The sequence below is a fragment of the Mchenga conophoros genome, linkage group LG8, assembly GCF_057382185.1.
Source record: "Mchenga conophoros isolate Kocher_MC1m ecotype Shallow Benthic linkage group LG8, M_conophoros_male_GT1.1, whole genome shotgun sequence".
In the NCBI taxonomy this organism is placed as follows: domain Eukaryota; kingdom Metazoa; phylum Chordata; class Actinopteri; order Cichliformes; family Cichlidae; genus Mchenga; species Mchenga conophoros.
Window position 1 is genome coordinate 19,946,661 of NC_140533.1, and position 23,676 is coordinate 19,970,336.

A 23,676-nucleotide genomic window follows, 5' to 3' on the forward strand; every position below is an offset into this window, starting at 1 on the left:
ACACACTGTCACCCAGAGTTGAACCCGTCCCTGTGTATGTTGTGTCAATACTGCCCTTATGTAGGTCAGAGCACATAAACATATAACCTTAAGACTTTACAGCCGAGCTCCCTAATGTTGTGTTTCCTAATCTCATCAGATAGAAACTATGCCTTTTCCGGCAAACTGCAAAGGATGATGGGAGAGATTGAATCACAGGATGAGCCCAAACACCTGCACTTTGAATCTATTTATAATAAAACATCCTATCGTTTACGAAACATAAAGATTAAGAGTAAATGCTTTAGGGCTCTCCTATGGAAGTAATACATTCTCTTGGCCTGGATACGCAGCGAGCGGTTCACAACATCTCAGCAAAGCTGACACCGCAGATCTGATTGCAAACAGGATGTTTCAATCTGTAGTTTTTACGCCCCCGTTTCTTCTCGTTTCCAAAAAAACGCAGGGCAACCAGTCTTTGCACAAACAAGCACCACTATTTATAACCTTCCCTGCATGTTCAGCAGCAGGCAGCCGCACGCTGCTTCGTGTAAACTTGTGCGTGTGACTTGAGGAGCTCAGGCATAATAAAGGAACAATGTAAACAACCTGTAGGCCGGCATAGTGAACATCGGCCTCTTGTAGACCTCTTCGGTCACATGGATGTCCTCCTCGCACGTGATAGATATCTTCTGCGGCTCGTCTTTAAAGAACTCGATGTCATTGTAGACGTAGAAGACGTTTTCGTTGAGCTTGGCGAAGTCATGGAGCTGTGGAGCGTGGATGAAAGGAGAGTTTTAGTACTGTTGCAAATGACACAAAAAAATCAGGGATTACGCATGAGTTTGTCTCTCACCTCCTTTCTGATGGTGAGCTCCAGGCTTTCCACCCTCTCCTCTTTTTCCAGGTCATGAAGGTTCTCATGTAGATTTTCCTTCCTCCTCGGGGTATATGGCACAAAGTCATTGTCCTTGTGCAGGAAAACAACGGGCTCCTCTCTTACACAGACGAATATAACCTCCTGTAGGAAGAAATATGGGAAAACAGGCCTCCTCCTTAAAACTACACTACTTTTAAAAATAGCTGGAAACAATTTCTCGTCATATGACACTGAGCACATGAATACAGAGTTTTAAAAACCCGATGTATAATTTTGTCAATTTCATTTTAATTGCGGCCGGTTTCTAGCTGCTCTAAGTAGAAAGATTCATTTTCCACTGGCGCACATGACCACAACTTTCTGTTTGCTCAGTTCTGCAATCCAGCCACAGCCTCCACCGAGCACTTGACTCCTCAAATATTTACTGACAACACGGAGCGAAAGAGGCCAGGCAGAGCTAAACTGGCACCAGCACAGGAAAATAGGATCTACAGAGAAACCTATCGAAGGCTTAAGAGGAGCACAGTGAAATTGTGCACAAGTTATAGCAGTGACCTCTTGTCCTTGCGCCTGGAGTCTCTGGAGAACCTGCTTGAACCCAGTCAAGCTGGGCTGACCCATGCCATACAGGGGGTAGGATCCTTTCACTTGGCGGAAGTTGGGCGCCCCATAACTGCCCGTGGTGTTTAGGACATCAGCCTTGCTGTAGACATCCTGGACCATGAAGTACTCCCCCTGGAAAGGAGAGCACATATAAATCTGAACTGAGCCAAACTGTTCCAACTTCCAGCACAGCCTTCATTGGGAGAGTAGCAAAGTAAACATTACAGTGGTTGACACGGTGTTTACATGTGGAAGTGCTTTGTGTCATCGCTGCAAGATTAAGCTAGATTTTTGTCCTCTGTGTTTGCAAACAACACCAAAAAGATAACGTGCGGTTACTGTGTCGTCTCAGAAAGTTCAATCTATGCCCTCCCGCCCAGATCTTTAGTAGACCTGTTCCCTGCACTGATCCAGAGAGCTTAACGCACTGAAACAACAAATACAGACACCCTCATGACCATTGGACTTTCCAGATTCTTCTTATATTTACATTATATACATATTTACGTGTCTTTCCCATTTCTAGTTGGTATTTCAATTTGTTATATCAATATGAGTTAACAGAGGAATAATATCAAATCTACTGTTTTAAAAAGAGCTCTAACTTCCTATGTGCACAATATACAAGTATATAAATATATAAAGAAGATTGATTAGTAGTTTTACTACTTTCAATGTCAGCATCAGCCCCAGAAATCAAGTTTTAATCAGGTATTAGGCGTTCATAACATTTCAGACAAACATTACTGGTAGAAAGAAAGGAAGTCACTTTTTAAGGAGATGTTCTCAAGACTAAACTCCTGACCTCTCTACACATATAAAAGGAGCTGTGAGTTAACACTGACAAAACACTGCATGCTTGAACTACCACAGCACAGTTGACAGAGCAGATCAAAGCCTTGAGAGGAGGGTGACAACATTCCCGTTTTAATGGCTGCCTCTGATCATAAAAAAGCGCATGACAATGTTCCTACACCACTCTGCAATTTGGACATGTAAATGTGAAAAAGAAAGAATGGTGAGATGACTCCACAGCTTGCTGTGACAGTGTTGTTCTTTGTCGCAGCTACAAGAAGAGCACGGCACCCTTACCTGCACGAGGTAGTGCTCGGGCAGAGTGTCTGATATCCGACCGACTTTGTAGTTGGTCTTGAGGATGTCGTCGTGAATCTGAAATTCCTGTCTGCAATTATATCTGCAATGCAAAACACAAAACAAGGTGTGGATGGTGCAGAGAGGCCAATTTAATTATCAGCTGCTATTTGCTTGGCCTGGGTTGACAAAAGAGATGATAACGGGGGCAAACACCGTGGCTGGAGGGTGAGGGCGGTGTCACCTCAGCGATCAAAAAGGTTTCACACCCGACTGTGAGGACGTAGATTCGGGGAGGGACTTACGTGATGACGACAGGTGCAACTTTGTTGGTGATGATGGACTTGGCCTTGTTGTTGTGGATGTTGACTGTCTGGAAGGGGCTCATGCAAAGAGACTGCTTGCTGTCAGCCATCGCGTTGCCATGGACACTCTCAAGCGGCGACGCAACAGAAACGGGCTGTGGTGCGGCACTGGCAGTTGTACCCATGCTCCACAAGCTGCTGTAAATGGCATCGCAGTGGACTTAGAAACAGGAAGCAATCACACACGAACGCACGCACACAGCGGCGGAACATACAATAGTGTGTATTTGGAGAGTGACATCATTTACAAACATACTTAAGGTGTGAAAAGTTATTCAGTACTAGTCTCACACTAAGACTAGGAATGGGTTAGAAAAAAGTGTTACTCACCAGCGTATGCTACATAAATAGAATTTTGAATTACTATGCAGATGTTTTTTATTTTTCACATCATGAAACATTTTTTTCTACGCTAGCATCACGGCTGAGGATTGCCCACCAGTGAGCTCATTAAATGTGACACACAGACAGACAGCGAAGTTCCTGTAATAATAAAGAAATACATACATTTAAAAGGTGTGACGAGTTACACTTGAGCAGGCTTTGCTTGCTTGCTTGCAGGTAGGCCATATGTGTATAGGGCAAAAGAGGACTGGATTTGCTCAAAACCATGCACTTTATTAGATTTTTCAAATGTATCTGAATTAATAAACAATAAACAATAAACAACAAGGCTAAAAATTCTTAAAACTGACGGTGGTCTGTTATATTGGCCCCCAAAGGCCTTCTCTGTATCTCTCTTGTGTTTTGATACAGTGCTGCCATGAGGTTATTTAGGGTTTCAGGAAATTAGGTACTGACATTCATGGTCGCCAGAGGATTCGCTATCTTTGTGAGTGCTAAATAAGAAGACCGGTACCATTCTCATATCTGTAGAATATAGAAGAAGTGGAAACACGGTTAAAGGCTATTATGATCTCAAAGGGTCTGTTTGGAAGGTTTTTAACATGGTTAACCAGAGCCATGGTAATCAGTATGTTTGGATGGCACTGCTCTTAACATATAATCAGATTGAAAGAATCTACATGTTGAACTATATTTTTTCTGATTATCATTGCAGTTTTGCAATTCTTACATGGCAAGCATTCAAAGCTGGATATAGAAAAAATCTGCTTTTATTTTAGCCAAAAAATTGTTTTATCACATAAAAACCGCAGTATAATTGTATTCAGGATATGTGATCAAATAAGCTGAGCTATCATGTATTATGAAAAATATTATCAGTGGTAGTTTTCCGATGCATAGAGCAAGGCTCAGCCAATAACTCATAAAATCCGCCTTTTTAGGCTTAACCATTAATTTCATTTCTCTACAGTTTCATCGTGGTCATAGTGGTAGGGGTTCAGAGTCTCCAATGAGAGCCAGCCAGGTTTCAACAAAACCTTTTCTCCTCTGAATAAAAACCAAGCTTTCCAGGGAGCTCTACAGATAAACAAACAAAACTTCTGACAGCCTAGCAGGCCACACCATCAGTGCTCATTAACATCGCTTGTAAGACACAGCTGGCTGGGAACCTATTACCCCTAACTTAAATGAACAGAATAATACATTGAGTCCCCAAACACAATCAGAGAGAATGAATCCAACAAACACAAAATCTACCGAATGTCACACAGTTCAGCCGTATGGAAGCTTAGCCTTCTAGCTGAGCTCAAAGCACCTCTGTGTGATCATCAGTTTTGAATAGAGTGGGCTCTCAAGGTGCAGAGAGGCTGTGGGTGAGAGAAGTGCCGCATGAGTCACAGCTACTGTCTTCTTTGTTGCTTCTGAAGGTAAGAAGGTAGGTCAAGCCTTGTACTCGGAGACTTTTTGATTCAGCAGAAAGATTCTTCTCACAAGCACAACGTGTTTCCTGGTTTGGATTTTTTTTAATGTACAGTATAAATGGTTTGTAGTTCAAAGAGTTCAAATAATCATAGGATTTCAGTAATTATGCTTCTATCAAATAACAGCTGCGGGAAAAGACTGAAGGCAAAAGAGTCAGAAGCCCTGCCCGAGTTCAATAGGAGGAAGCCAAGTTTTCAATGCTGTGCTCCAGCAGCTTCACAAATCTATTTAAGTCCCCGTCACATACCAAAAGGTTCTCTGTTAGCATAATTTTGTGGCCACCGCAGGAAACGTAACAAAAAACACTCCTTGGCGTAACAATTCAGTAAAATATAATATCTTACGCATGAGATGAAGTGCAATCTGTGCTTCCAGAGCCCTTTCTTTGCTGCTTTCTTTCTGCCATGGTCCAAAGGAGTGTGAGAACTTGGCATCACATCCAAAAAAAGAAATCTTCCTTCTTTGAATCCACTCACCCACCCCCAGTCGGAGGGAAACACCCCTTGTGGGAGTTCAAAGTGCCAGGCTGCTTGGCATTCAGGCAAAACTTCAGAAGTTATACTTTTCAGACAACGTACTCCTCGTCTTTGCTCCGTCTCCTAACTGATGTTGGGGAATAGATTCATGCAGGAGACTGGAGTCTCAACGGAGGAGACCAGGGGAAGTAGCAATACATCTGGCAGCCAGATGGCTAACGCTTAGCTTTCTTTCACATGGGCAGGCTATGCACAAAGATAACACACAACTGACTCTTTCCAACGGACAACACATGAAATGATAACTTTATTATTCACTTGACAGAAGCGGATCCACAGAAATATTTTCATTTTTTTTTCAAAGCTTTTTAACTTCTGCTTTTATCTCATAATTTTTGCTTATGTTAGCAGGAAATTGCAATATTTCTTCTCTTTCCTTTGAAACTTTTATTTTTAATGAATAAGGGTGGCATGAACCAATCTATACTTGCAAATTCGACGTGTAGGCTACATAAATGATACAGAAACAAGCTGTGGTAAACATTGTACGCCCAAGTATACCACAAGATGTAGCAGATGTAAAAGTGTTGCCAGTTTTGGATTATCCATGTAAGATATGCCCATTTTTTTACAGAGCATTCAAGCTAGGAATACTGTGGCATCATGCCACCCCACTATTCTGTATACAAGCTACGAAGACGGAAAGGGGGGTGGCTTTGTTGCTGCGCATTTAAGCCCTTGGGAGAGATAGTAAAAGAGCCAAATTGACAGTAGTAGAAAGACATAGCCAGCACTCCGAATGCTGATGGTTTGGACATCACATGGATCTGATTCCAAAATAACGACACACGATGAAAAATGAAGCACATTTTGCAGGCCTGCTGCAGATTAGTGTGAACAAGCAAAGGTGTCATTAAGAGAGGTCTTTTTAACACTTTTAAGGCAAACCGTTCACCTTAACGAGTTTTGCTTTGTTCTTCTCTTAAAGTAACGGGTAAAAAACAGACTAATTTCAATCTCTGTCCCTTTAAGGGCATTTAATCAGTAGGTTTCTTTTACCCACCACCACAGTTATGCATGGCTCTGTGGTTTAGTGGAAGGCCATAAAACACTGAAAACTGATTCTCACATTATATTCAGCCACGCACTAGAACTTCCTAAATCTTATCGCATATGTGATGTGGTTGTTTGCGAAACATCTGATAATTGAGGATACGTGATACGTTGCTTTGACTTTTCAGCAAGTTAATGGTCACACTGTAGGCTCTGCTCTCTTACTTTGCAGCCTGTCACCACTGCTGCAAGACCACGGTGCACACACTTTGATACAGACGTTCTTGCTAGACGCAAGGGCAGCTCTTCAACTGCACTAATTTCAGCATGGGCAGACCTGGTCTCCGCCGGGGTGGAGGCCTGTGTAGAAATAGCCCTCAGTCATAAACATCCTACTGGCAAGCCAATCAAGGCAACTCATTAGAGAGGCTGTTTATCCCACACATCAACCAGAGTAGTACTGCACACACACTGAAGCACTGCACTGATGCTGCACTGTGTGCGGGTCCGATGAAAGATAAGTGGAATTCAATGAAATAAGTAAATGCACACACAAACAAAAACAATAATCTTGAATTCAGCTTTCTGTGTTTGTGTAGGAATCTGCCAACAAAGCTGTGATCAGCTGGTGAAAGTTAACCAGCGGCACTAATATTTAAATTCAAAGACAGCATAGTGGGCTTACGACCATGGAAACCAGAAGCTACTGCCAGCCTATCAGTACTGCTCCATTCAGGACAGCCCCATTTAAATTCAGCCGGTGTCCCAACTTTGCTGTAGCTACGTCTTCAGACAAAAGGGTCTGAGCGCAGACAGGAAGGAGCTTGCAGCTGCAGGATGCATCTGTTGGTGGCCCCGAGGAAGGATGCAGAGCACCCTTTATTCATACGAGATGCAGGGGTTTAAGAGAGATGGGTATCACTTTGTAGTGCGCAGGAGATCTTTCAACACAACTTCCCACATTGAGGTTGAGAGGAGAGCCGCCAGCGTGTCAACAAAAGCCACATTAAAATTCTAAATTCAATACAAATTGGCATCACCTAATTCATAATCAGGGATCCTGTGTATTTTCTGGTCTCCATGGAGGCCACTCGTTCAGTCTGAAAATGTTTAGGCTAAAAGCATGCTGGGTACACAAAAATAAGCTGATTTAGTGCAATGCAGTCATGTCGTGTCTGGAAATAGCCACACAATATCCCCATCAACCATCTGATCTTCTGTGCACTAACTTAAAGTATGACATCTGAATGCTAATTTTATTTAATAATAACAATGACACATTGTCCCACTCTCTCTCATCACAGGCTAGACCGAGAAAACCCTTCGACCAAACTCAGTCACACCCCCACACAAGCTAAGGAAGCATAAGCACACCTTGACAGGAAACGCTTACATGTACTCTCTGAAACTTCCTCCCTGCAGCTGTACGCATATTTCACCAACGAGGTTAAGGGTTGCAGACGTGATTCCACAGGACATTGCTAGTTCCTGCCCTAAAATGTCAGTTCTGCACGGAAATGAGCTCAGTGCTTCCTCTGCAAAAAATCTTTTTTGTGTTTTCCTTCAACTGTTCCAAAAACCTCATTGTGAATTTGTGTCAACTTGTGACTTTTGCTAATTATTGTACAAAAGAAATGGCCCGGCGATGTGCTCAGAAAGAGCACACTGTGGTAAAAAGAAGTTGCGTGCTGATGCATGGTGAGAGGATGCTATTTTCAAATCTGATCAAATGTGTGAAATAGCATTTCCACTGCAAGAGTTAGCATCCAGAGTGACAGCCGAGGTGCACACACTGACTGGACGACATCTAAAGGAAATAGCATGTAGCACTAGTAAGAGCTGAAAATCCACTGAGACACAAACAAACTCTGCTTCTGTTACTGCAGTGAGACAACATAAATCACGAGTAACCTTTAGCCTTGTGCATTCTTGCTTTCATCACAGCTTGACAGTGAGCTCCAGCTAAAAAGGGTTTCCAAATCTATTTTTAAAAACCCTGTCTGTAATTTATTTCATCTCAAAGTGCCAATAATATCTTCTTATTTCAAGCCTGCAGTGGTGTGGTTTTCACTTTTTGTAAACCTCAGTGTCTGGCCACAATATTCTGGCAGATCTGCCGGTTCAAGTGACAGCAGATAGATTTTACACCGAGTTGTTAACATGTTACATTTTGCTTGCAACTCGAGCTGAAGTGCTAAACTTGTGTAAGTGCAAACAGATCTTGACTGAGCAGCATTTTGTAAGATGGTCAAGGGTGTCTGAATCATTTCAAACAGGTGCTGGCCACTCCGGCAGAAGAATGAGAGTGGATAAACACTTAAGAGGAGAGCTTAGGCGTCACATGCCATTAAGAATGCAGTCCATGTAGCTATGTGAATGTCAGCCATGACTGGTATTATCAAAGAATGTTGTAAACAGATTAAAAAGATATTTTACATCTCTTAAGTCTCATGTAAAATCACAGCGTGCATCTAAAGAACAGCGCATGCCATTTCTTTTGTACCTCTTGAAAACATACTGATGACACGTTTTGCGACCACAAACCAGCAAAAGGAGTCAAGTGTCACAACAAAGAAAATGCAAAGTATGACAACTGTACCTGACATTCAGCTGCTCATTCCACCGTCCGAGAGGTGCACGAGTCTCAGAGAAACACAATCACAAAACAGAAAATAATGGGTTAAAAAGAACCAAAATGACAGCTCTCCGGCAGGCAAGCAGTCTCACTCAGACATCCCCACTGGCATCTCTGTCTGTTCTGTGAGGCAATGTGTCTCTGCCTCCTGATCAAACTACAGCAGGCGGCAGTCTTGCATCATTAACATGTCCTTATAAAGCAAGTCAATGAACATGTCCTTCAGTAAGGACAGATCCCAGACAGCCACTGAGTAGGAAAAGACGGGAGTGTGCAGGGAGGTGGGGTGGGGGGTGGGGGCTCCACTGTTGGTTTGTTTGTTACTTTTTTGTATGCATCCCCTGCACATGAGGTGCAAGGTTGCTGGGATTTGTGTGTGTATGAAACTGATTGCGCATGTGTGTGTGTGTGCGTGTGTGTGTGTGTGTGTGTTTGGGTGGGGGGGGGTGAAGAGGATGTGGAGGCGGACCCAGAGGCTTACTCACCATCCATTTCGCCATCCAATCATAAACCGGCGCCTCCTGCCAGCACAATACCTTCTGAACACACAGACCTTTCAGCAACCGTATCAAACTAAACCATCACTTCTTACACAAATTACGAGCAGATGCAGCAGTAAACCCTCACTGTAGAATGTAAGGTACACTTGCAACACCGACAACATAAGCCTAATTCACTGCAATGCGCTAATTACTCCATTCATTAGCAGTTAACACATGTCATGCCGAAAGTAAACAAGCTTACAGGTGGGCAAATACTTAGATTTAAGCTTGAGTTTTAGCTGTAAATGCCTGCGTGCTGTACCCTTTGTAGTCATAACACTGAGGGTATGTCAGTTCAAACAGCAAGCATCCTAAGATTTGAATAAGGCACGAACACAGCCAACAGCATCTGCTTGCAAAATACCTGTATCGAAATTCTGCCAAACTTACCCATTTGGGTAAGATTTACACTTAGGACTCCAAATTATTAAACAAAAAGGCCAACAACATCGGGCTTATCGTCTGAGTGAACTGCATATGAGAATGTTTTCTTACAAAAGTATGTGCGATCACAAATCTGTCACAAGATAATGTCCACATCAAGCTGATTTGCAAAAGTGGTAAGTGGTTTTTTCGAGATATGGATGTAAAATCTACTGCTGCCACACCTGTTCCTTCCTTCCTGCAGCCGCGCAGGCCAAAGATTCTGACGTTCTTGCAACACAGTGAATGTGAAACCAAACCCTCCCGTGGCCCGCAAACCTCAAAACATGAATGAATCCACCCAGGAAGTGAGAAGTAACAAATATTCGTTTGTTTTTCGGGGGGGGGGAGATTTTGTAATAAACTGTCATAAAGCTAATGAGCCTAGGCACATTTTCACACAGTTTGCTAAGAGACTTGTAAGAGCAATTGTAAGGAAGGAAGAAGTATTTCACCTGAGACAAGTTCTAAGCTTCCAAACACATTAGAAATGAAATTAATGCTTTCAGATAGTCTTTTCATCTTTCTCACAGCACAGGGACACTGTTCCCAAATCAAAATGTTTCCCTAATCAATCACTGTCAAGTTAAAAATAAATCAGCAGCTCAAAGCTCTTGGGAAGATGAAATGATAACTAATTACAAATACACCTTGGCATGTTCTGGGTGGACGTCCAGTGCAATATTCTCTTGAGTCCATTGATCAAATATGACACCTTGTGGTAAGAATTAACAACTGCATTTAGATAATTATCTAATTTCCAAAACACTTCTTTTCATTCAGACAACTATTTAATCACAATCAGAAAACAGTGCCCACTGGGAAATTAATTAATTTACATCAAATGTCCTCTGGGTAACTTTGGATATGACCAAAATTATATTTACTGAAAGGCATGCCTTCAAATATTTTGATATTATCAAATTTTTTTTACATCAAATTTTTCTTAGAATGTAAGAAGATCAAAAACATTTTTGAATGTTTCTTAGCAGGTCTTAAAATTATGTAAATACAATTAAAGGAACAACAAAACATTGGAAGCAGTACAGCCTTACTGCTTCCAATGGAATTAAGATGATTAGGTGCTTGTAATAAAAAATTAAGTGATAATTAGCAACCTTCTCTCTAAAAGCACTTTTGGCAGTCTGCTGGTGTTCAGCTGTTTGTTAACACAATGCAAAAGAGGAAGGAGGGTTATGTAATTTATAAAGATTATGAAAATGTAGAAAACAAGCTGGTGTGCCAATTATCCCAGGAGTGGTCATTGCAACAAATTCACCCCAAGGTCAGACCCTGGAATGCTCAGAGAAATCACAAAATAACCCAAGAGCTACAGAATCATGGGGTGTGCTAGTTTGCTAGTTTTCCACACACTGCTTCTGCATTTTGGCTTAGTTTGACACAGTGTAATACATAATTTTTATTGTTCATATGAGCATGTATTTACCTCGTTTGAAGACTTAGAAAGGACCAGATCATGTTTAATTATGTCCTCACTGAAAAGTACACTTTTTTCAGTTCTAAGGTCTTAGGGATCACTAAGACCTTAGAACTGAAAAAAGTGTACTTTCTTTTTCACATAAAAGCATATTATGACTATTTCACCTGCACTGCATTTTTAATTTATGTAGATAGTAACGGGCTGTATAACTAAACATGCATATGGTAGATTATAAGTATTTGATTAAGTCCTAGCAGTTTTATTGTAGTCAGCTGTTATTTATAGTTTCATTATGAACATGGGGAAGGTGAACAGTCACAGCTATTTTATTGTGCAACTTCAGAAAATAAGAAAAGAGAGTTGGGACCCGCAACACCCCATCCCGAATTTGGCCCCTCTCAGTATTGACTCAGTTGACCTTGGCACAATACTCTTATAAATGATTGCAAATATGCATCCAAATCAATTTCAAAACAAGCAGCGCTGGGACTTAAGGAAACTTGAACCTAACTGAACACCTGTTTTACATTTCTCAATCCCTATGAACAGATCTACTATAAATCATTTTGGAAACAAAGTGGGGGCTTTTCGTGGGGCATGTCCAAACAAACAACTTTTAAAATTGCACGTAGGAGTTAAGTTTCTCATCCAGCCCTCTTATCAAGATAAACTGAGATTAAAAGGCTCACCATTTAGTATTTGGCTGCTCAATCATCCAGGAGTTTCGTTCTATCACTCTTGATTAACTGATACTCGTGGTTTGATCGAGTCAATCAGAGGCAGTTTCAGTGCACCCCATCGCCACTCCCACCGCCCAACCCCACCCCCCATGACATCAGGTAAAGCGATATAAACAGAAGAGCCTGAAAGGATAACCAGCTGGAAGGACCAAAGTAAACAAAGACCTTGACACAAAACAAAATAAATCAAAGAACATCATGTGCTTTATGTCAGGCCTAGTAAAATCTTACGCAGATGCAGCATGACGTCACTATTTGCCTATTATATACTGTATATGCTATAAATGCACATGTAAATACATGACGTGGTTTTAGATTAGGTTTCTGTTAGTGGTATTTGTATGTAGAAGTATTTGTTTTGGTTCATTTTCCTGTCTTATGAGCGCTAACATATAAAACACACCTATTATTAGTACATATCCAGTTTTTGCATAAGTGATGCAAACGCATTACGCAGAGCATAACACATTGTTTTTCTCAAACCTTTTATCATTTGCATGCATGTACTGTAATGTAATTTTCATGCGCGTGTAATCGTTGCACTGTAACACATCAGGACATCCTAGAAAATGTTTGTTTTTTATAAGCAAATAAAAACATAAGTTAACGGTTATCCATTTATGCATTTCCATAGTAATGAGCCCCAACTGCCTATCGTGCTTTGCACAACTTGTTTTTATTATTATTATTATTAATTATCACTGTCAGCGCCCAAAACACCAGATTGAATGCACAATGCAGTGCAGGCATGGAGAGATGGGGGGGTGGGGGTGCCAAGCACATGTATGCCCCATCAGCCACACAAGCACATCATGAAAATATCCTTCACTGCGGAAGTCTAGTCCAAGCAAAAGTCCAAAATCCATATTTGTTGAAGATTGTAATCTAGAGGGACACTGGGGTCCAAAAACGGCACGAGTGCCAACTTTCTTTTTAGCTGCCATGACTCGTGCAAGAAAAGACCCGTAAACTTTAAAGCTACTCACCATTTCAGCACACGGTAGGTGAAAAAGCGACGGGCCAGTTAGTTCCGGTAATTCCGGTGTAGACGTGTAGACGTTGTCGACAAAGTGCACCGCTTTTTAACTATACAGGTGGATAAAAAATATCCATTAATTTTTATCCTTTCTCGGGAGATTCTCGAGGAAAAGGATTTCATTATGTGAATGGAGACGCATAGCGCATGCGCAGTTTGCGACAACCATCCACAGATGCTCTATGCAGGAACCAAGATTTTTGACGTGCAAACTTTGCGAAGATTTAAAAGGTTCATTGCTGTTATGCCACTTTGAAATTAAGCATTCTTATAATAGGTGTATACAGCTACTATTAATAAAATGAAAGCTTATATATAAACATTACAAATAAAATTAATACGCTGTTTAAGGAATTCTAACCAGAAAAACACCAGTGAGCTTTATATAATAGTATAGCTTTAAAAGTAAACATCTTAAAGTTAAATATGAGCGAGATAAGACGTGTTTCCTGCTTCATTCTATCTGTGCTGCTTGATAGTGTCCCAGAGGTCTATATTAAGTTTCCAGCGACTTTATCTCAGTTTGTGGTAGGCCTGTTTTATCCGTCTCCATCTTTTATCGTAATATTCTTGTCACAAAAGGCCATTTGAGGTATAATTAGAAGTTAAATTAGGCCAAGTTATTAACAAATGCATAATAAATGTAGTATAAATGTCATGTGCGTTCCCTATATTACTGGTTGCAGTGATGTTTTAACATTAATAGTTCTGTTGCCATTGTTGTTGTTGTACGAAGACATGCCTGATGGGTAATAGAGCCCATTCATTGTCCCTGATGTGCATTTCAAGGGGCCCGTAGTAGACTAAATTAGACTATGGGAAAGCCTAACAATTAGTGCAAACCAAACAGATGAAACAATTAGTCTGAGAATGGGGAGTCAGGCTGCAGAAGCCCAAAGAACATGGTGCAAACAAAACCTGTGCGTCTTGTAAACACCAACCCAGGCGCCTCATTACCAATTGAATAGATGATGAGCTGTCAGGTAGCAAGTCTTGAGGACTCATGTCAATTTCCTTTAATGTTCTCAGCTACTTGTTAAACGTGAAAGGGGGTGGGTGAGAGTATATAAGGCTCCCCTGCTCTTCCAGAGGAGGAATTTGTCATTAACCGACCTAAAACATGCGCTCATGGGGAGCTTTGGGTGTTGCGCTCCATGCATCTTTGCTGGCGCTGCTGGCTCAAGGGATTCATAAATCCAGCGATGGGGTGTTTATGAGGCCGCCGCACCGTTTTGCCGTGATGGACCGAGGAACTGGATATCACCTGCCGAGCTACATGATGCAACTTTACAGGAATTTCAAGTCGAATTTTTCCGGTCTTATGGATACGATGGAGCAAGATGCCGCAAGACAAGCGGACACCGTGAAGAGTATGATGGCTAAAAGTAAGATCTGGCTCATTGCTTCATAAAAAATATTTGGTTTGTTTGTCAGAAACGTGCAGGGAATCGTTTGACATTCGTGTTTTATAGCTTTGGTTCGGGTCAGATGTCTTCTCTACCATTAATAAATCCTCTCAGATGTTAAGGAGTTTAGTTTTTCTGTCAACACTGCGTGCCAGACGACCTCAGAGGTTTTCAATCCACATTCCGCTTAGGGGGTGAATAACCATGCAGAGATCAGCGTGTGAAAAGGCCGGTATTCTCTCTAATTCTCAAAGCAAACCTCTTCTTCGCTAAATAGGTGATGTTGATTAGATACCTCGCCAGACATCCCCCTATACAAATCTCTTGCTTAGTCAAATCAACAACCTCCTTCAGTTCTTTTTCGCACTTGGTTTGATTAAATTAGAGCGCTGGATTTAACGGTGGCACAAGCAGCCAGCACAGGACACCCCCCAATCCCTGCTGCAGAATCTAATTTCACATCTCGGTAAAGTGTTAGAGTTACTACCTGTTTGTTTGACAGAGGATATGCAGAAGCCGTGAGAAGCAGGGATGTGTTAAGTGATTGGTTTCGGCTACGTGTTTGGTTTGAGTGGATTAATAGCGCGGGTGGTTTGCACTTTTGATCAAGAGTCGAACTCAATAGGCAGCGGACAATGCAAAAGTTAAATGTTTTAAAGCCGTTCATCCCTTAGATTAATCGGAACCACACCTGTTTAGAATCACAATGGGTCTCTTTACAGATGTGGGCGCAGAGCAGGGTGTCCATGGGTAGCATAATGAATGGGTTATGTTGGGGAAAAGCATAAGCAGCTTTGATTACTGAAATCCCCTAATCACGAAGTTCTAGATGACATATATTATTATTTTCTCACCAGATGAGCCTGCATGTTCATTAAAGGTTTCATTTTTTGATTTTATCTGACTTCTGTTATGAGGTAAATAAACTTTCAAAAAAACATTTTAGGTTAAAATAATTCCTGTTGGCTGATTAAATCCACTAAACCAGCAAAACATATAAGGTTGAAGCTGTAGGCCTTCTTATTGATTTGCATCTTCTTTAATAAAGCTGTTACAGGCTGCACACTGAAAATGTCATGTCATAGTTAAGATATATGTTGCACTTATACCTTCCATAAGTTTATTTAATTTGGCGAGACCCTACATTATCAGAAAAGTAACCTTTAACAATTCGGTGATCACCTTTCAAAAGAACTTGGAGATTTTAAGGGAGGAGAAACGCTTAGAGGAATAGATTTCCAGCAAAACCAGGCTCACAAAGTTGCAGCTATCTACCACCTGTGTGGTGAGGAGGGAAAGAAAGCAATCTAATGTTTGGTAATATAATAATGGTGATGTTTTGGGGGGTTCATTTCCCGCACAGGTGGTTGTTTGTTGGTTTACATGCATCAGTAACACACAATCAGTCATTATAATCTGTGTCATACAAAGTGCTCTTCAATTATGCTAATTCTTCCATTTTTGCTATATCAGATTTGAAGTACAGACATAGATCCTGGGTGGCGACATTTGACCTCCATGCGCTGGGAGCTGACAAACAAATCCAGGCAGCAGAGTTGAGAATCAAGCTACCTTGGACAATGAATGTTTCCAACATTAGTGTGGAGGTGTATCACCACCATGACCAGGATCAGCATCTGCTGGCACTGCTCACAGAATCGTCACTAGTCACATCATCGCAGAGCTGGAAAGTATTCAACATGACAAATCCCCTCTTGAGCTGGCTTAAAGAGAAATCAACAACAAGAATTCGACACAAGCGAGTGTCAAGAAGAAGGAAAGTGATAAAGAAAAAGCGAGGCCTGCCTCTTCCCGATGAGCCTGTTTATGAAACAAGTTTGACAAAAGACCAGGATGTGAGTGACCGGGCCTTGCTGGTTGTCTTCTCACACACAGGGTCTGATGAAAACTCAAAGGCTAAAGCGAGCTTACTCCATACAGCTGAACAATCCAAGTTCTTCTCCCCTGCTGAAATCAAAAAGAGGCGAAGGAGCAAACGGGGCCAGAGAGAGCAAACAGCAAGAACCCCACAGCTGTCCAAAAGAGTGAGTGAAAAATCGCTCTGTCGCAAAGTGGACCTGCATGTCGACTTTAATCAGATTGGCTGGGGGTCCTGGATTGTCTTTCCTAAAAAATACAATGCCTACCGCTGTGAAGGCTCCTGCCCTAGTCCTCTGAGAGAAGACTTAAACCCAACCAATCATGCCTACATGCAGGTGAGTGCCTATCTAGAGTTTCTGTTCTTACACATATTCATATTATCATCATAGGAACATTGTATGCAGACCGTTTAAAAATTCATATGCACACAATCACTGGCAGATATATGCATCAGGGACAATTTGGGATAGGGACAATCTATCTATCTATCTATCTATCTATCTATCTATCTATCTATCTATCTATCTATCTATCTATCTATCTATCTATCTATCTATCTATCTATCTATCTATCTATCTATCTATCTATCTATCTATCTATCTATCTATCTAATAAAAATACCAATTACTTCACAATGGAAGCGGCTGAACTGTAGCTAAACCACTAAAGTACAACTTATGGAAACAGTACTTCAGACTAATATGTAATAAAATAAACTTTACGTGATCAAAAATGATAACAACTATGAAAAATCTGCAGGCAAGCAAAAATACCACTTAACTCAATTTACCGGAAGTCCTCAGTGGCTCTTGAGTCAAATAATGTTTATCTAATTATGTAATGTAATGTATTATGTAAGTAATAATGTAATAATGTTTTTTGTTCACTAAAAAGAAAAAATTGAGACATTTAGCTACAGTAATGTGTTAGATCAGAGACATATCATTGTGAAAATGCACTACATACTGGTCAAGTGTGTGGTGGTGGCTGTCTGATGGATGTCTTAACAATGTTAACTTGACACCAGTTAGGACTGAAGAAAAAGGGTGGAGGGCCTCTCTAAGGGGTTTCACAAACAGTAGAGAACAGTAATGGTAAACTATATATTAAAAAAAGGAAATTATTCCTGTGTTTTTCTACCCAAAAGTGTTGTCAATTACTTTCAAAATGACAAAACAAGTATCTCAAATACTTGAAACACTATGCAAATATGAATCGTAGTTACTAGGTTTTTTTTTGTGTGTTTTTTTTTTGTTTTGTTTTTTTACATTTGTTCATTCATTCATTGGAGCTTATTCCAGCTGTCTTAGGGCGAGAGGCAGGGTACACCCTGGACAGGTTGCCAGTCTGTTGCAGGGCTATAATAATTGTTTTATTATTTTTTGTTTTGCTAATTTAGTAAAACGTGAGGATTTGAAGCGTTTCATCATAACAAATCTGTTAGTACTCCTTTTCCACACTATGAAAAAGGGTAAAACAAGATATCATTTTTTATCAGAACGTCTGTGGTTTAAAGTGGTTCAAAATGTTACGTTAAAAACAACAAAACATATAACAAATAGCTTAAATGAACAGAAATGTTCAACTTACTAAATGAAGTGAAAAGCAGAATAGCAAATATCAGATGACAGTAAGTGGGTCAGTATGTCAGTAAGCTAAGATAGGATAACGCTATTACTATATTTCTTTATAGAACTGCAGTTATCTACAATTGGCCTAAAGCCTCTCTCTTTCTTTTTCCAGAGTCTCCTGAAGCATTTCCACCCTGACAGAGTGGCCTCACCCTGCTGTGCACCAACCAAAATGAGCCCACTGAGCATGTTGTACTATGAAAATGGAGAGATGCTCCTTCGACACCACGAGGATATGATTGTGGATCAGTGCGGGTGCCAGTGAAAGCTAAAACCAGCTGCAGAGCAGGCTTAACACTGTACAGAAATTTTGACAGAACCAAGTAATTTCTGAAAATAAAATAAAATAAAATAAAATAAAATAAAATAAAATAAAATAAAATAAAACAAAACAAAATAAAATAAAACATTTATACAGAAGGAAGAAAGCACTGCAAGGCTGTGTCGGAGCGTTGCACGAAGACAACATTTTGATGTGTGATGTAGGCTTTGGTTTGTAAGAATAGTTGCATTTTGAGATGTACCAAAATGTGAACTCAAAAATTGGGTTCACCTATTGTCACAAACGGAAGTTCATTCACTTTAAATTATCAATTGTTATAATTGTAAATATTTAATGGTAATGTTGATTAATATTTCAGCACAGTTTTATTGTCGACTACCATTTGTGTATATTGTTATAATGGCTATTTATATTGTTATATTATTGTAAATATTAAAATAAAATTACATATATGTACATGTTGCACCCTTAATATGTATTTTGCTATGTTGGTTTAAAATTATGTGGTGTATTTGGTTTTTAAGATGCTACAGTTTCATGACAAATAGCATGGTGAAGCTTATGTTTAGCAACAGGATTGTGTGTGAACTGTGTTTCACAAAAGCACTCACACTCAAAATAGGTAGACTTTTCTAGCTGTTTCAGTCATCTACAGTAAGTGACTGCCAAATTCCTCTTACATTGAAAATATAGCATTGTAAAAGGAATATCCAGCCAACACTCTAAAGTTGCAGTTTGTTGTAACAATGCTAAACTAGGTTCTATTCTTCTAAAGCAATAGAGCTCATTGTATTCAAATCCTTTGAAAAAATACTGACTAACCAGGAACTTGCCAGATTCATGACTATGGCAGAGGTCAGACTGGCAATAGCTGACCAGGACTCAGAGGTAAGACAACATTTAACTTCGTAATGTCAGTTTCCACTCAGGCAGATGTGGTTAACTATTTAATTATAGTTGAATTAACCAGCAACTATTTAAAAAAATATTTTATACGTGTTCAATAAATTTTAAAGATGGTTTAAGTTATTTAGTTGTGGTATCTGCGCCTTATTACTCATGGAATTCGTGTATGACGCTATTTCTTTTGTTTTATATTTTAAATTTTCGTGTTCTGCAATTTCAAAGCGCAGGACTGACGCTCGTGAATATCACTTATGTTAGCTAGCAAGCTAACCGAAGCTCATGTTTTCCTAACCGAAGCTAAGCATTAACTTGCTTTTGCATTGTTTGATAACTTCTTTGCTTATATGAGGTGATGCTAACGTATCGTACTGACCGAAAAAAATAGCGCAGCAGCAAAGAGGTGAGCCAGCCAGCCTCTCCTCTGGTTAAAAATACACACTCATTAAACTTGCCTGGTGGGTTGAGAAGCTGAAGCTAAGTTAGCTAACACCGGCAGCTGCACGTTTTGGTAACACTAGCAGGCTTTTAGTTGAGGTAAGTGACTTTTGTATAGCTTCAATGACACAGAGCATATCTATATGTCTGTCAACCGGTGAATTTATATTAGTCTGGTAGTGTAGGTCTGAAGTAAGTCTAAAGATTTTTATGTTAGCATACATGCTTTATTTACTAGCTTTATGGTTAACCAGAAGTGAAAAGCGATCTTCGTGAAGGCTCAACCGAAGCAGCGTTTCTGGGGTTTTATGTTACTATTTCCACTTTGAGGACTTAATGGGTTTTAATAATGGGCAAAGGCAAAAGTTGAATTTCTCTCAAACACTCTGTAATTCAATGTAACAAATGTTTTATGAGTTGTCTTTAATTTACCACAAATTACCAGATAGTTTCAAATTATTATTATTATTTTTTATTTAAAGAACGGCACTGTGTCTTTTTCTAGATCTGGAGAAAGCATATGATAGAGTGCCAAGAAAGGAACTGTGGTAGTCTTAAGAGGAAGTCAGGAGTGATGGAGAAGTATGTTAGGTTGGTGTAGGACATGTATGAGGACAACAAGACAGTGGTGAGGTGTGACAGAAGTGAGAGATGGGTTAAAGGCAGAGGTGTGATTCATCAGGGATCGGTTCTGAGCCTCATTCTTGTTTACAGTGGTAATGGACAGGCTGACAGGTGATGTCAGGCAGGAGTCTCCTTGGACTTTGATGTTCGCAGATGACATTTTGGTCTGTAGTGAGAGCAGGGAGCAGTTGGAAGGGATTATTTAGAGGTGGAGATATGCACTAGAGAGAAGAGAAATGAAAGTCAATAGAAGAAAGACAGATTTCACATGTGAGAGAGAGACGGGTGTAACAGCGAACCTGTAAAGGTAGTAAACATAGATGACTTTAAATACCTGTGGTAAACCAAACAAAGCAACAGAACAGGCAGTGGACAAGAGAGCTGAAAAGCAAGGGCAGCTTGATGGTGTGGGTGGAGACCAGTGTTAGGGGGGATGTGTGACAGAAGGATAGCCGCAAGAGTGAAAGGAAAGGTTTATAAGATGGTAGGGATACCTGAATGTGGAGCTGCCAGGCAGGAGTAAAAGAGAAAGACCACAGAGAAGATTTATGAATGTAGTGGAAAAATGGCATGCAGAGAGTTTGTGTGACAGAGAAGGATGCAAGAAGTAGGGTGAGATAGAGGCAGATGATCCACTGTGTCAACCCATAAAACAGTCAAAAGAAGAAGACAAGTCAACTGTTTAACCTGAGCTGTCTTTCGTTTATATTAATTTCTAATCTGTTTATTCAAAATTGTGAATACTGGAGCAAAACAAAAAACTCTTGACATGTCAAATATATTCATCAGTGGAGTACTTGAAAGTACAATATATGAGAAGAGCTAGTTATTTTCTGATCATTTTTTTGAGTAGGAATTAGTGCTAAACAAACATAACTAGTTATAAAAACTCAACCAGTTCAGAATGTAGATGTAGATAAGCAAAGAACTAAGACCTTAATATTGTGCCAGTACTAAGTTTATTAAGCTAGAAAAGAATATGAAGAAGAATATGAATCCATCTGACTTTGTGCTGTTAATACACTTGCAGGTCAGGTCTTTACATTAAATTCTGTTAGAAATTGCCTTAATGTACTTAAAACCAAAAGTGCACAAAAATTTGGAGTGTGTCCACGTTAAACAACTAAAGTGTGACATTTATCAGTGCTAGCAATCTTTAATGAGATTTAGCCTTAGAAGGTTCATTTTTAGCCTGTGGCTAAATTTAAAACAGGCGTCGACTGTGTTGTGCTGACTTCAGTGGGATGTCAGCATGGGCAGCAGCTTTGACTGATAGTGTAGTTACTATTTTATCATCTTATCATTTATATGTGGAGGTATGTGTAATGTTGTATTATGTCTCTTAGGAAAAGTTAAAGCAGAAAAATGGCTGAGGCTGTTGCAAAAGTGGCCCGGAGGATTAATGCTACTGTAGAGGAGGGAAAAGATAGTGTGGGTAAGATACACTTTAACATATTCTTTCCTTTGTCTCTCACTTAATCTTTGTTCAGAGCATATAAATGAATTTGTTGTCAGAGATAGTACCAGCAGGTGGCGACATAGGCTTAAAGTTGACTGCTACATAACTTGAAATGCCAGAATGTAATAATAAGAATAGTAAGTAATCATGTGTAATTATCAGAGTAATTATAGATTTACACTGTGTTAATGTTTGATTATTTTATAACTATGTTCTTCTTCTTCTCCGCAGACCTGTCAAAATGCATGCTAGCTTCTTTCCCAGACGGTGTGTTCAAAGTCCTGAGGACTGTCACAGAAAACATCCGAGTTATCACATTGGCTGACAATGAGATGAAGGTCGTTTCTAGCAAGTTCTTTACAACTTTCACTCAGCTCAGAGGTAAATGATGTATTTTTTTAAATTAATTATTTAATTTTTTAAAAGCTTGTGCTTTAGTATACTGTTAATCTCACATGCTATTCACCTCACAAACGTTGACAGAATGTCTTCGTGCTCTGATGGGAAAAACAGCCAAGTGACCCTTCGATTTACTCGTGTCTTGAAATACCTTGCAGAACTGGACCTGCAAGGAAATGTGCTCACCAAACTGCCCGATTCTGTGTCGGAAATGAAGCATCTGACCAGCATCAACCTGGCTAATAACAAGTTCTCCATCTTCCCTGATAAGCTTACTGAAATAGCCACACTGGAGCGTATTGATCTTCAGGGAAATAGCCTTACTGGTAAAAAAGAATTGTTAATGTATCCTCTTTGTGAGAAAGGTACATATTTACACATCTCAGTCTTTTTGTCTTTTAAATTTTCCTCTACAGAAGTACCACTGGAGAAGTTGTCTGACATGCCATCGCTGAAGTGGCTGAATGTGAAGTCAAACCCTCTGGACTCAAACACAAAGTCAGCTCTGCAGTCTCCTCATAAATTTGACATTTTGTCAACAGCAGAGTCCTAAAATGCACGATAAATGTATTTCACCTCCTGTAGCATGGAGCTGTGTGCCTTTACTTGCTTAAATTGAATTAGTTTTGTGTTACAGGTAGGACAAAAATACTTCAGGATATCATTATACTGTACAAGCAACAAAAACAGAGTTGTGCGGAGACCTCTTTCTTTGACTTTTCAATGCTGCTGGGAACCCTGTAGGCTCTGCGTTTGGTATTAAGACTTCTGGAAATTAAATCACTCATTCTTGATACACCATTTGACATTGTTTCAAATTATATATTTATTATGGCTTATTTATTCTTTTTGATAGGGGAAAAAACAAATATACATTGAAAACTAAGCAGTCTCTGTGTATTTGTCCTTTTTTTTACATGGTGACTTTGCTGAGATGGTTATGTTATATACAATACTGAGTTTGTATTAAATGACACAGAAGTACAAAAGTGTTCAGGATTGTTTTTAAATGTTTTAATGTTTCACAAGTCTCTCTCTCTCTCTCTTTTTTTTTTTTTTTTACCATTTTGGGTGAGTGTTTTCTTATCCAAATCAAGGATCTAAGTACAGATTGTATTGTATTAGTGAAGCACTTGGCTATGCAAATACAACTGACTGGAAGCTAAGATTGCACCTGAAAAATGTTTTGCAAGAAGAAACATTTGGCTAAATATTATACATAAAATCTAAAGAATTGGACTAGAACATAGATTACAGCTGGAGCAATAATTTAAACAAGCAAGAGAAAAGCAATTGCTAAGATAATAGTCTGTACACACAGAATGTCGTCTGTAGTTCACCCTCTGAGTGCAGGTACTTCTCACACAGGTAGATACAGTATGAGGAGCTCACAGAATAACATCCTTTCAAGATGCCTGAAGGTATTGTAGCCACATTCAAAGTTGGATAATTCCAGTTCACTGTAACTGTAATAGAAGCTCCAGAAGACGGAGACAGGTGCTCAGAAGAGCAACTCAAAGTATTTTACTCCTCAAGAACACTTTAAATAGCATCCCTGC

General features: G+C 39.9%; 3 protein-coding genes across 10 annotated transcripts in view; 2 read left to right on the plus strand and 1 right to left on the minus strand.

The window, feature by feature from the left end:
* Window positions 1-13,206, minus strand: part of pald1a (phosphatase domain containing paladin 1a) — a 59,214-nt gene extending 46,008 nt beyond the window's left edge. The window contains exons 1-6 of one of the 6 annotated variants that reach the window (XM_085284806.1): window positions 13,043-13,206; window positions 2,860-3,057; window positions 2,555-2,657; window positions 1,415-1,594; window positions 836-1,000; window positions 589-749 (exon numbers count right to left, since the gene is read on the minus strand). In XM_085284806.1, coding sequence (XP_085140932.1) covers window positions 589-749; window positions 836-1,000; window positions 1,415-1,594; window positions 2,555-2,657; window positions 2,860-3,044 — 794 coding nt within the window. In that variant the 5' untranslated portion in view covers window positions 3,045-3,057; window positions 13,043-13,206. Of the gene's footprint in view, window positions 1-588; window positions 750-835; window positions 1,001-1,414; window positions 1,595-2,554; window positions 2,658-2,859; window positions 3,058-5,090; window positions 5,211-8,874; window positions 9,107-12,005; window positions 12,023-13,042 lie in introns of those variants that run through there. The other 5 variants (XM_085284803.1, XM_085284805.1, XM_085284804.1 and 2 more) reach the window with 5 other exon arrangements.
* Window positions 13,207-14,212: 1,006 nt separating this feature from the next.
* ndr2 (nodal-related 2) lies at window positions 14,213-18,678 on the plus strand. Its single transcript, XM_085283401.1, has 3 exons — window positions 14,213-14,477; window positions 15,972-16,714; window positions 18,124-18,678. Exons 1-3 carry the CDS (start codon window positions 14,213-14,215, stop codon window positions 18,274-18,276), a joined length of 1,161 nt encoding a protein of 386 aa, XP_085139527.1. The 3' UTR covers window positions 18,277-18,678.
* A 396-nt stretch (window positions 18,679-19,074) lies between these two features.
* Window positions 19,075-23,334, plus strand: lrrc20 (leucine rich repeat containing 20). Of its 3 annotated transcripts, none has more exons than XM_085284811.1 (5): window positions 19,075-19,182; window positions 21,606-21,694; window positions 21,950-22,099; window positions 22,276-22,443; window positions 22,534-23,334. In XM_085284811.1, the coding sequence occupies exons 2-5, from the start codon at window positions 21,625-21,627 to the stop codon at window positions 22,668-22,670; spliced, it is 525 nt and encodes a 174-aa protein (XP_085140937.1). In that variant the 5' UTR covers window positions 19,075-19,182; window positions 21,606-21,624; the 3' UTR covers window positions 22,671-23,334. The 3 variants fall into 3 exon arrangements, with proteins under 3 accessions (XP_085140937.1, XP_085140936.1, XP_085140935.1); XM_085284810.1 differs by lacking the exon at window positions 19,075-19,182 and adding an exon at window positions 19,273-19,600; XM_085284809.1 differs by lacking the exon at window positions 19,075-19,182 and adding an exon at window positions 19,275-19,734 and having other exon boundaries at window positions 22,534-23,331.
* The last annotated feature ends 342 nt before the right edge of the window (window positions 23,335-23,676 follow it).

Bases quoted from the DNA above. Each gene is read 5' to 3' on its own strand.
- ndr2 (XM_085283401.1), top strand. From the start codon at position 14,213: ATGCGCTCATGGGGAGCTTTGGGTGTTGCGCTCCATGCATCTTTGCTG. The intron at 14,478-15,971 runs GTAAGATCTGGC...TTGCTATATCAG, and splicing joins GAAGAGTATGATGGCTAAAA to ATTTGAAGTACAGACATAGA. The intron at 16,715-18,123 runs GTGAGTGCCTAT...TTCTTTTTCCAG, and splicing joins CCAATCATGCCTACATGCAG to AGTCTCCTGAAGCATTTCCA.
- lrrc20 (XM_085284811.1), top strand. From the start codon at position 21,625: ATGGCTGAGGCTGTTGCAAAAGTGGCCCGGAGGATTAATGCTACTGTA. The intron at 22,100-22,275 runs GTAAATGATGTA...AATACCTTGCAG, and splicing joins AACTTTCACTCAGCTCAGAG to AACTGGACCTGCAAGGAAAT. The intron at 22,444-22,533 runs GTAAAAAAGAAT...TTTCCTCTACAG, and splicing joins TCAGGGAAATAGCCTTACTG to AAGTACCACTGGAGAAGTTG.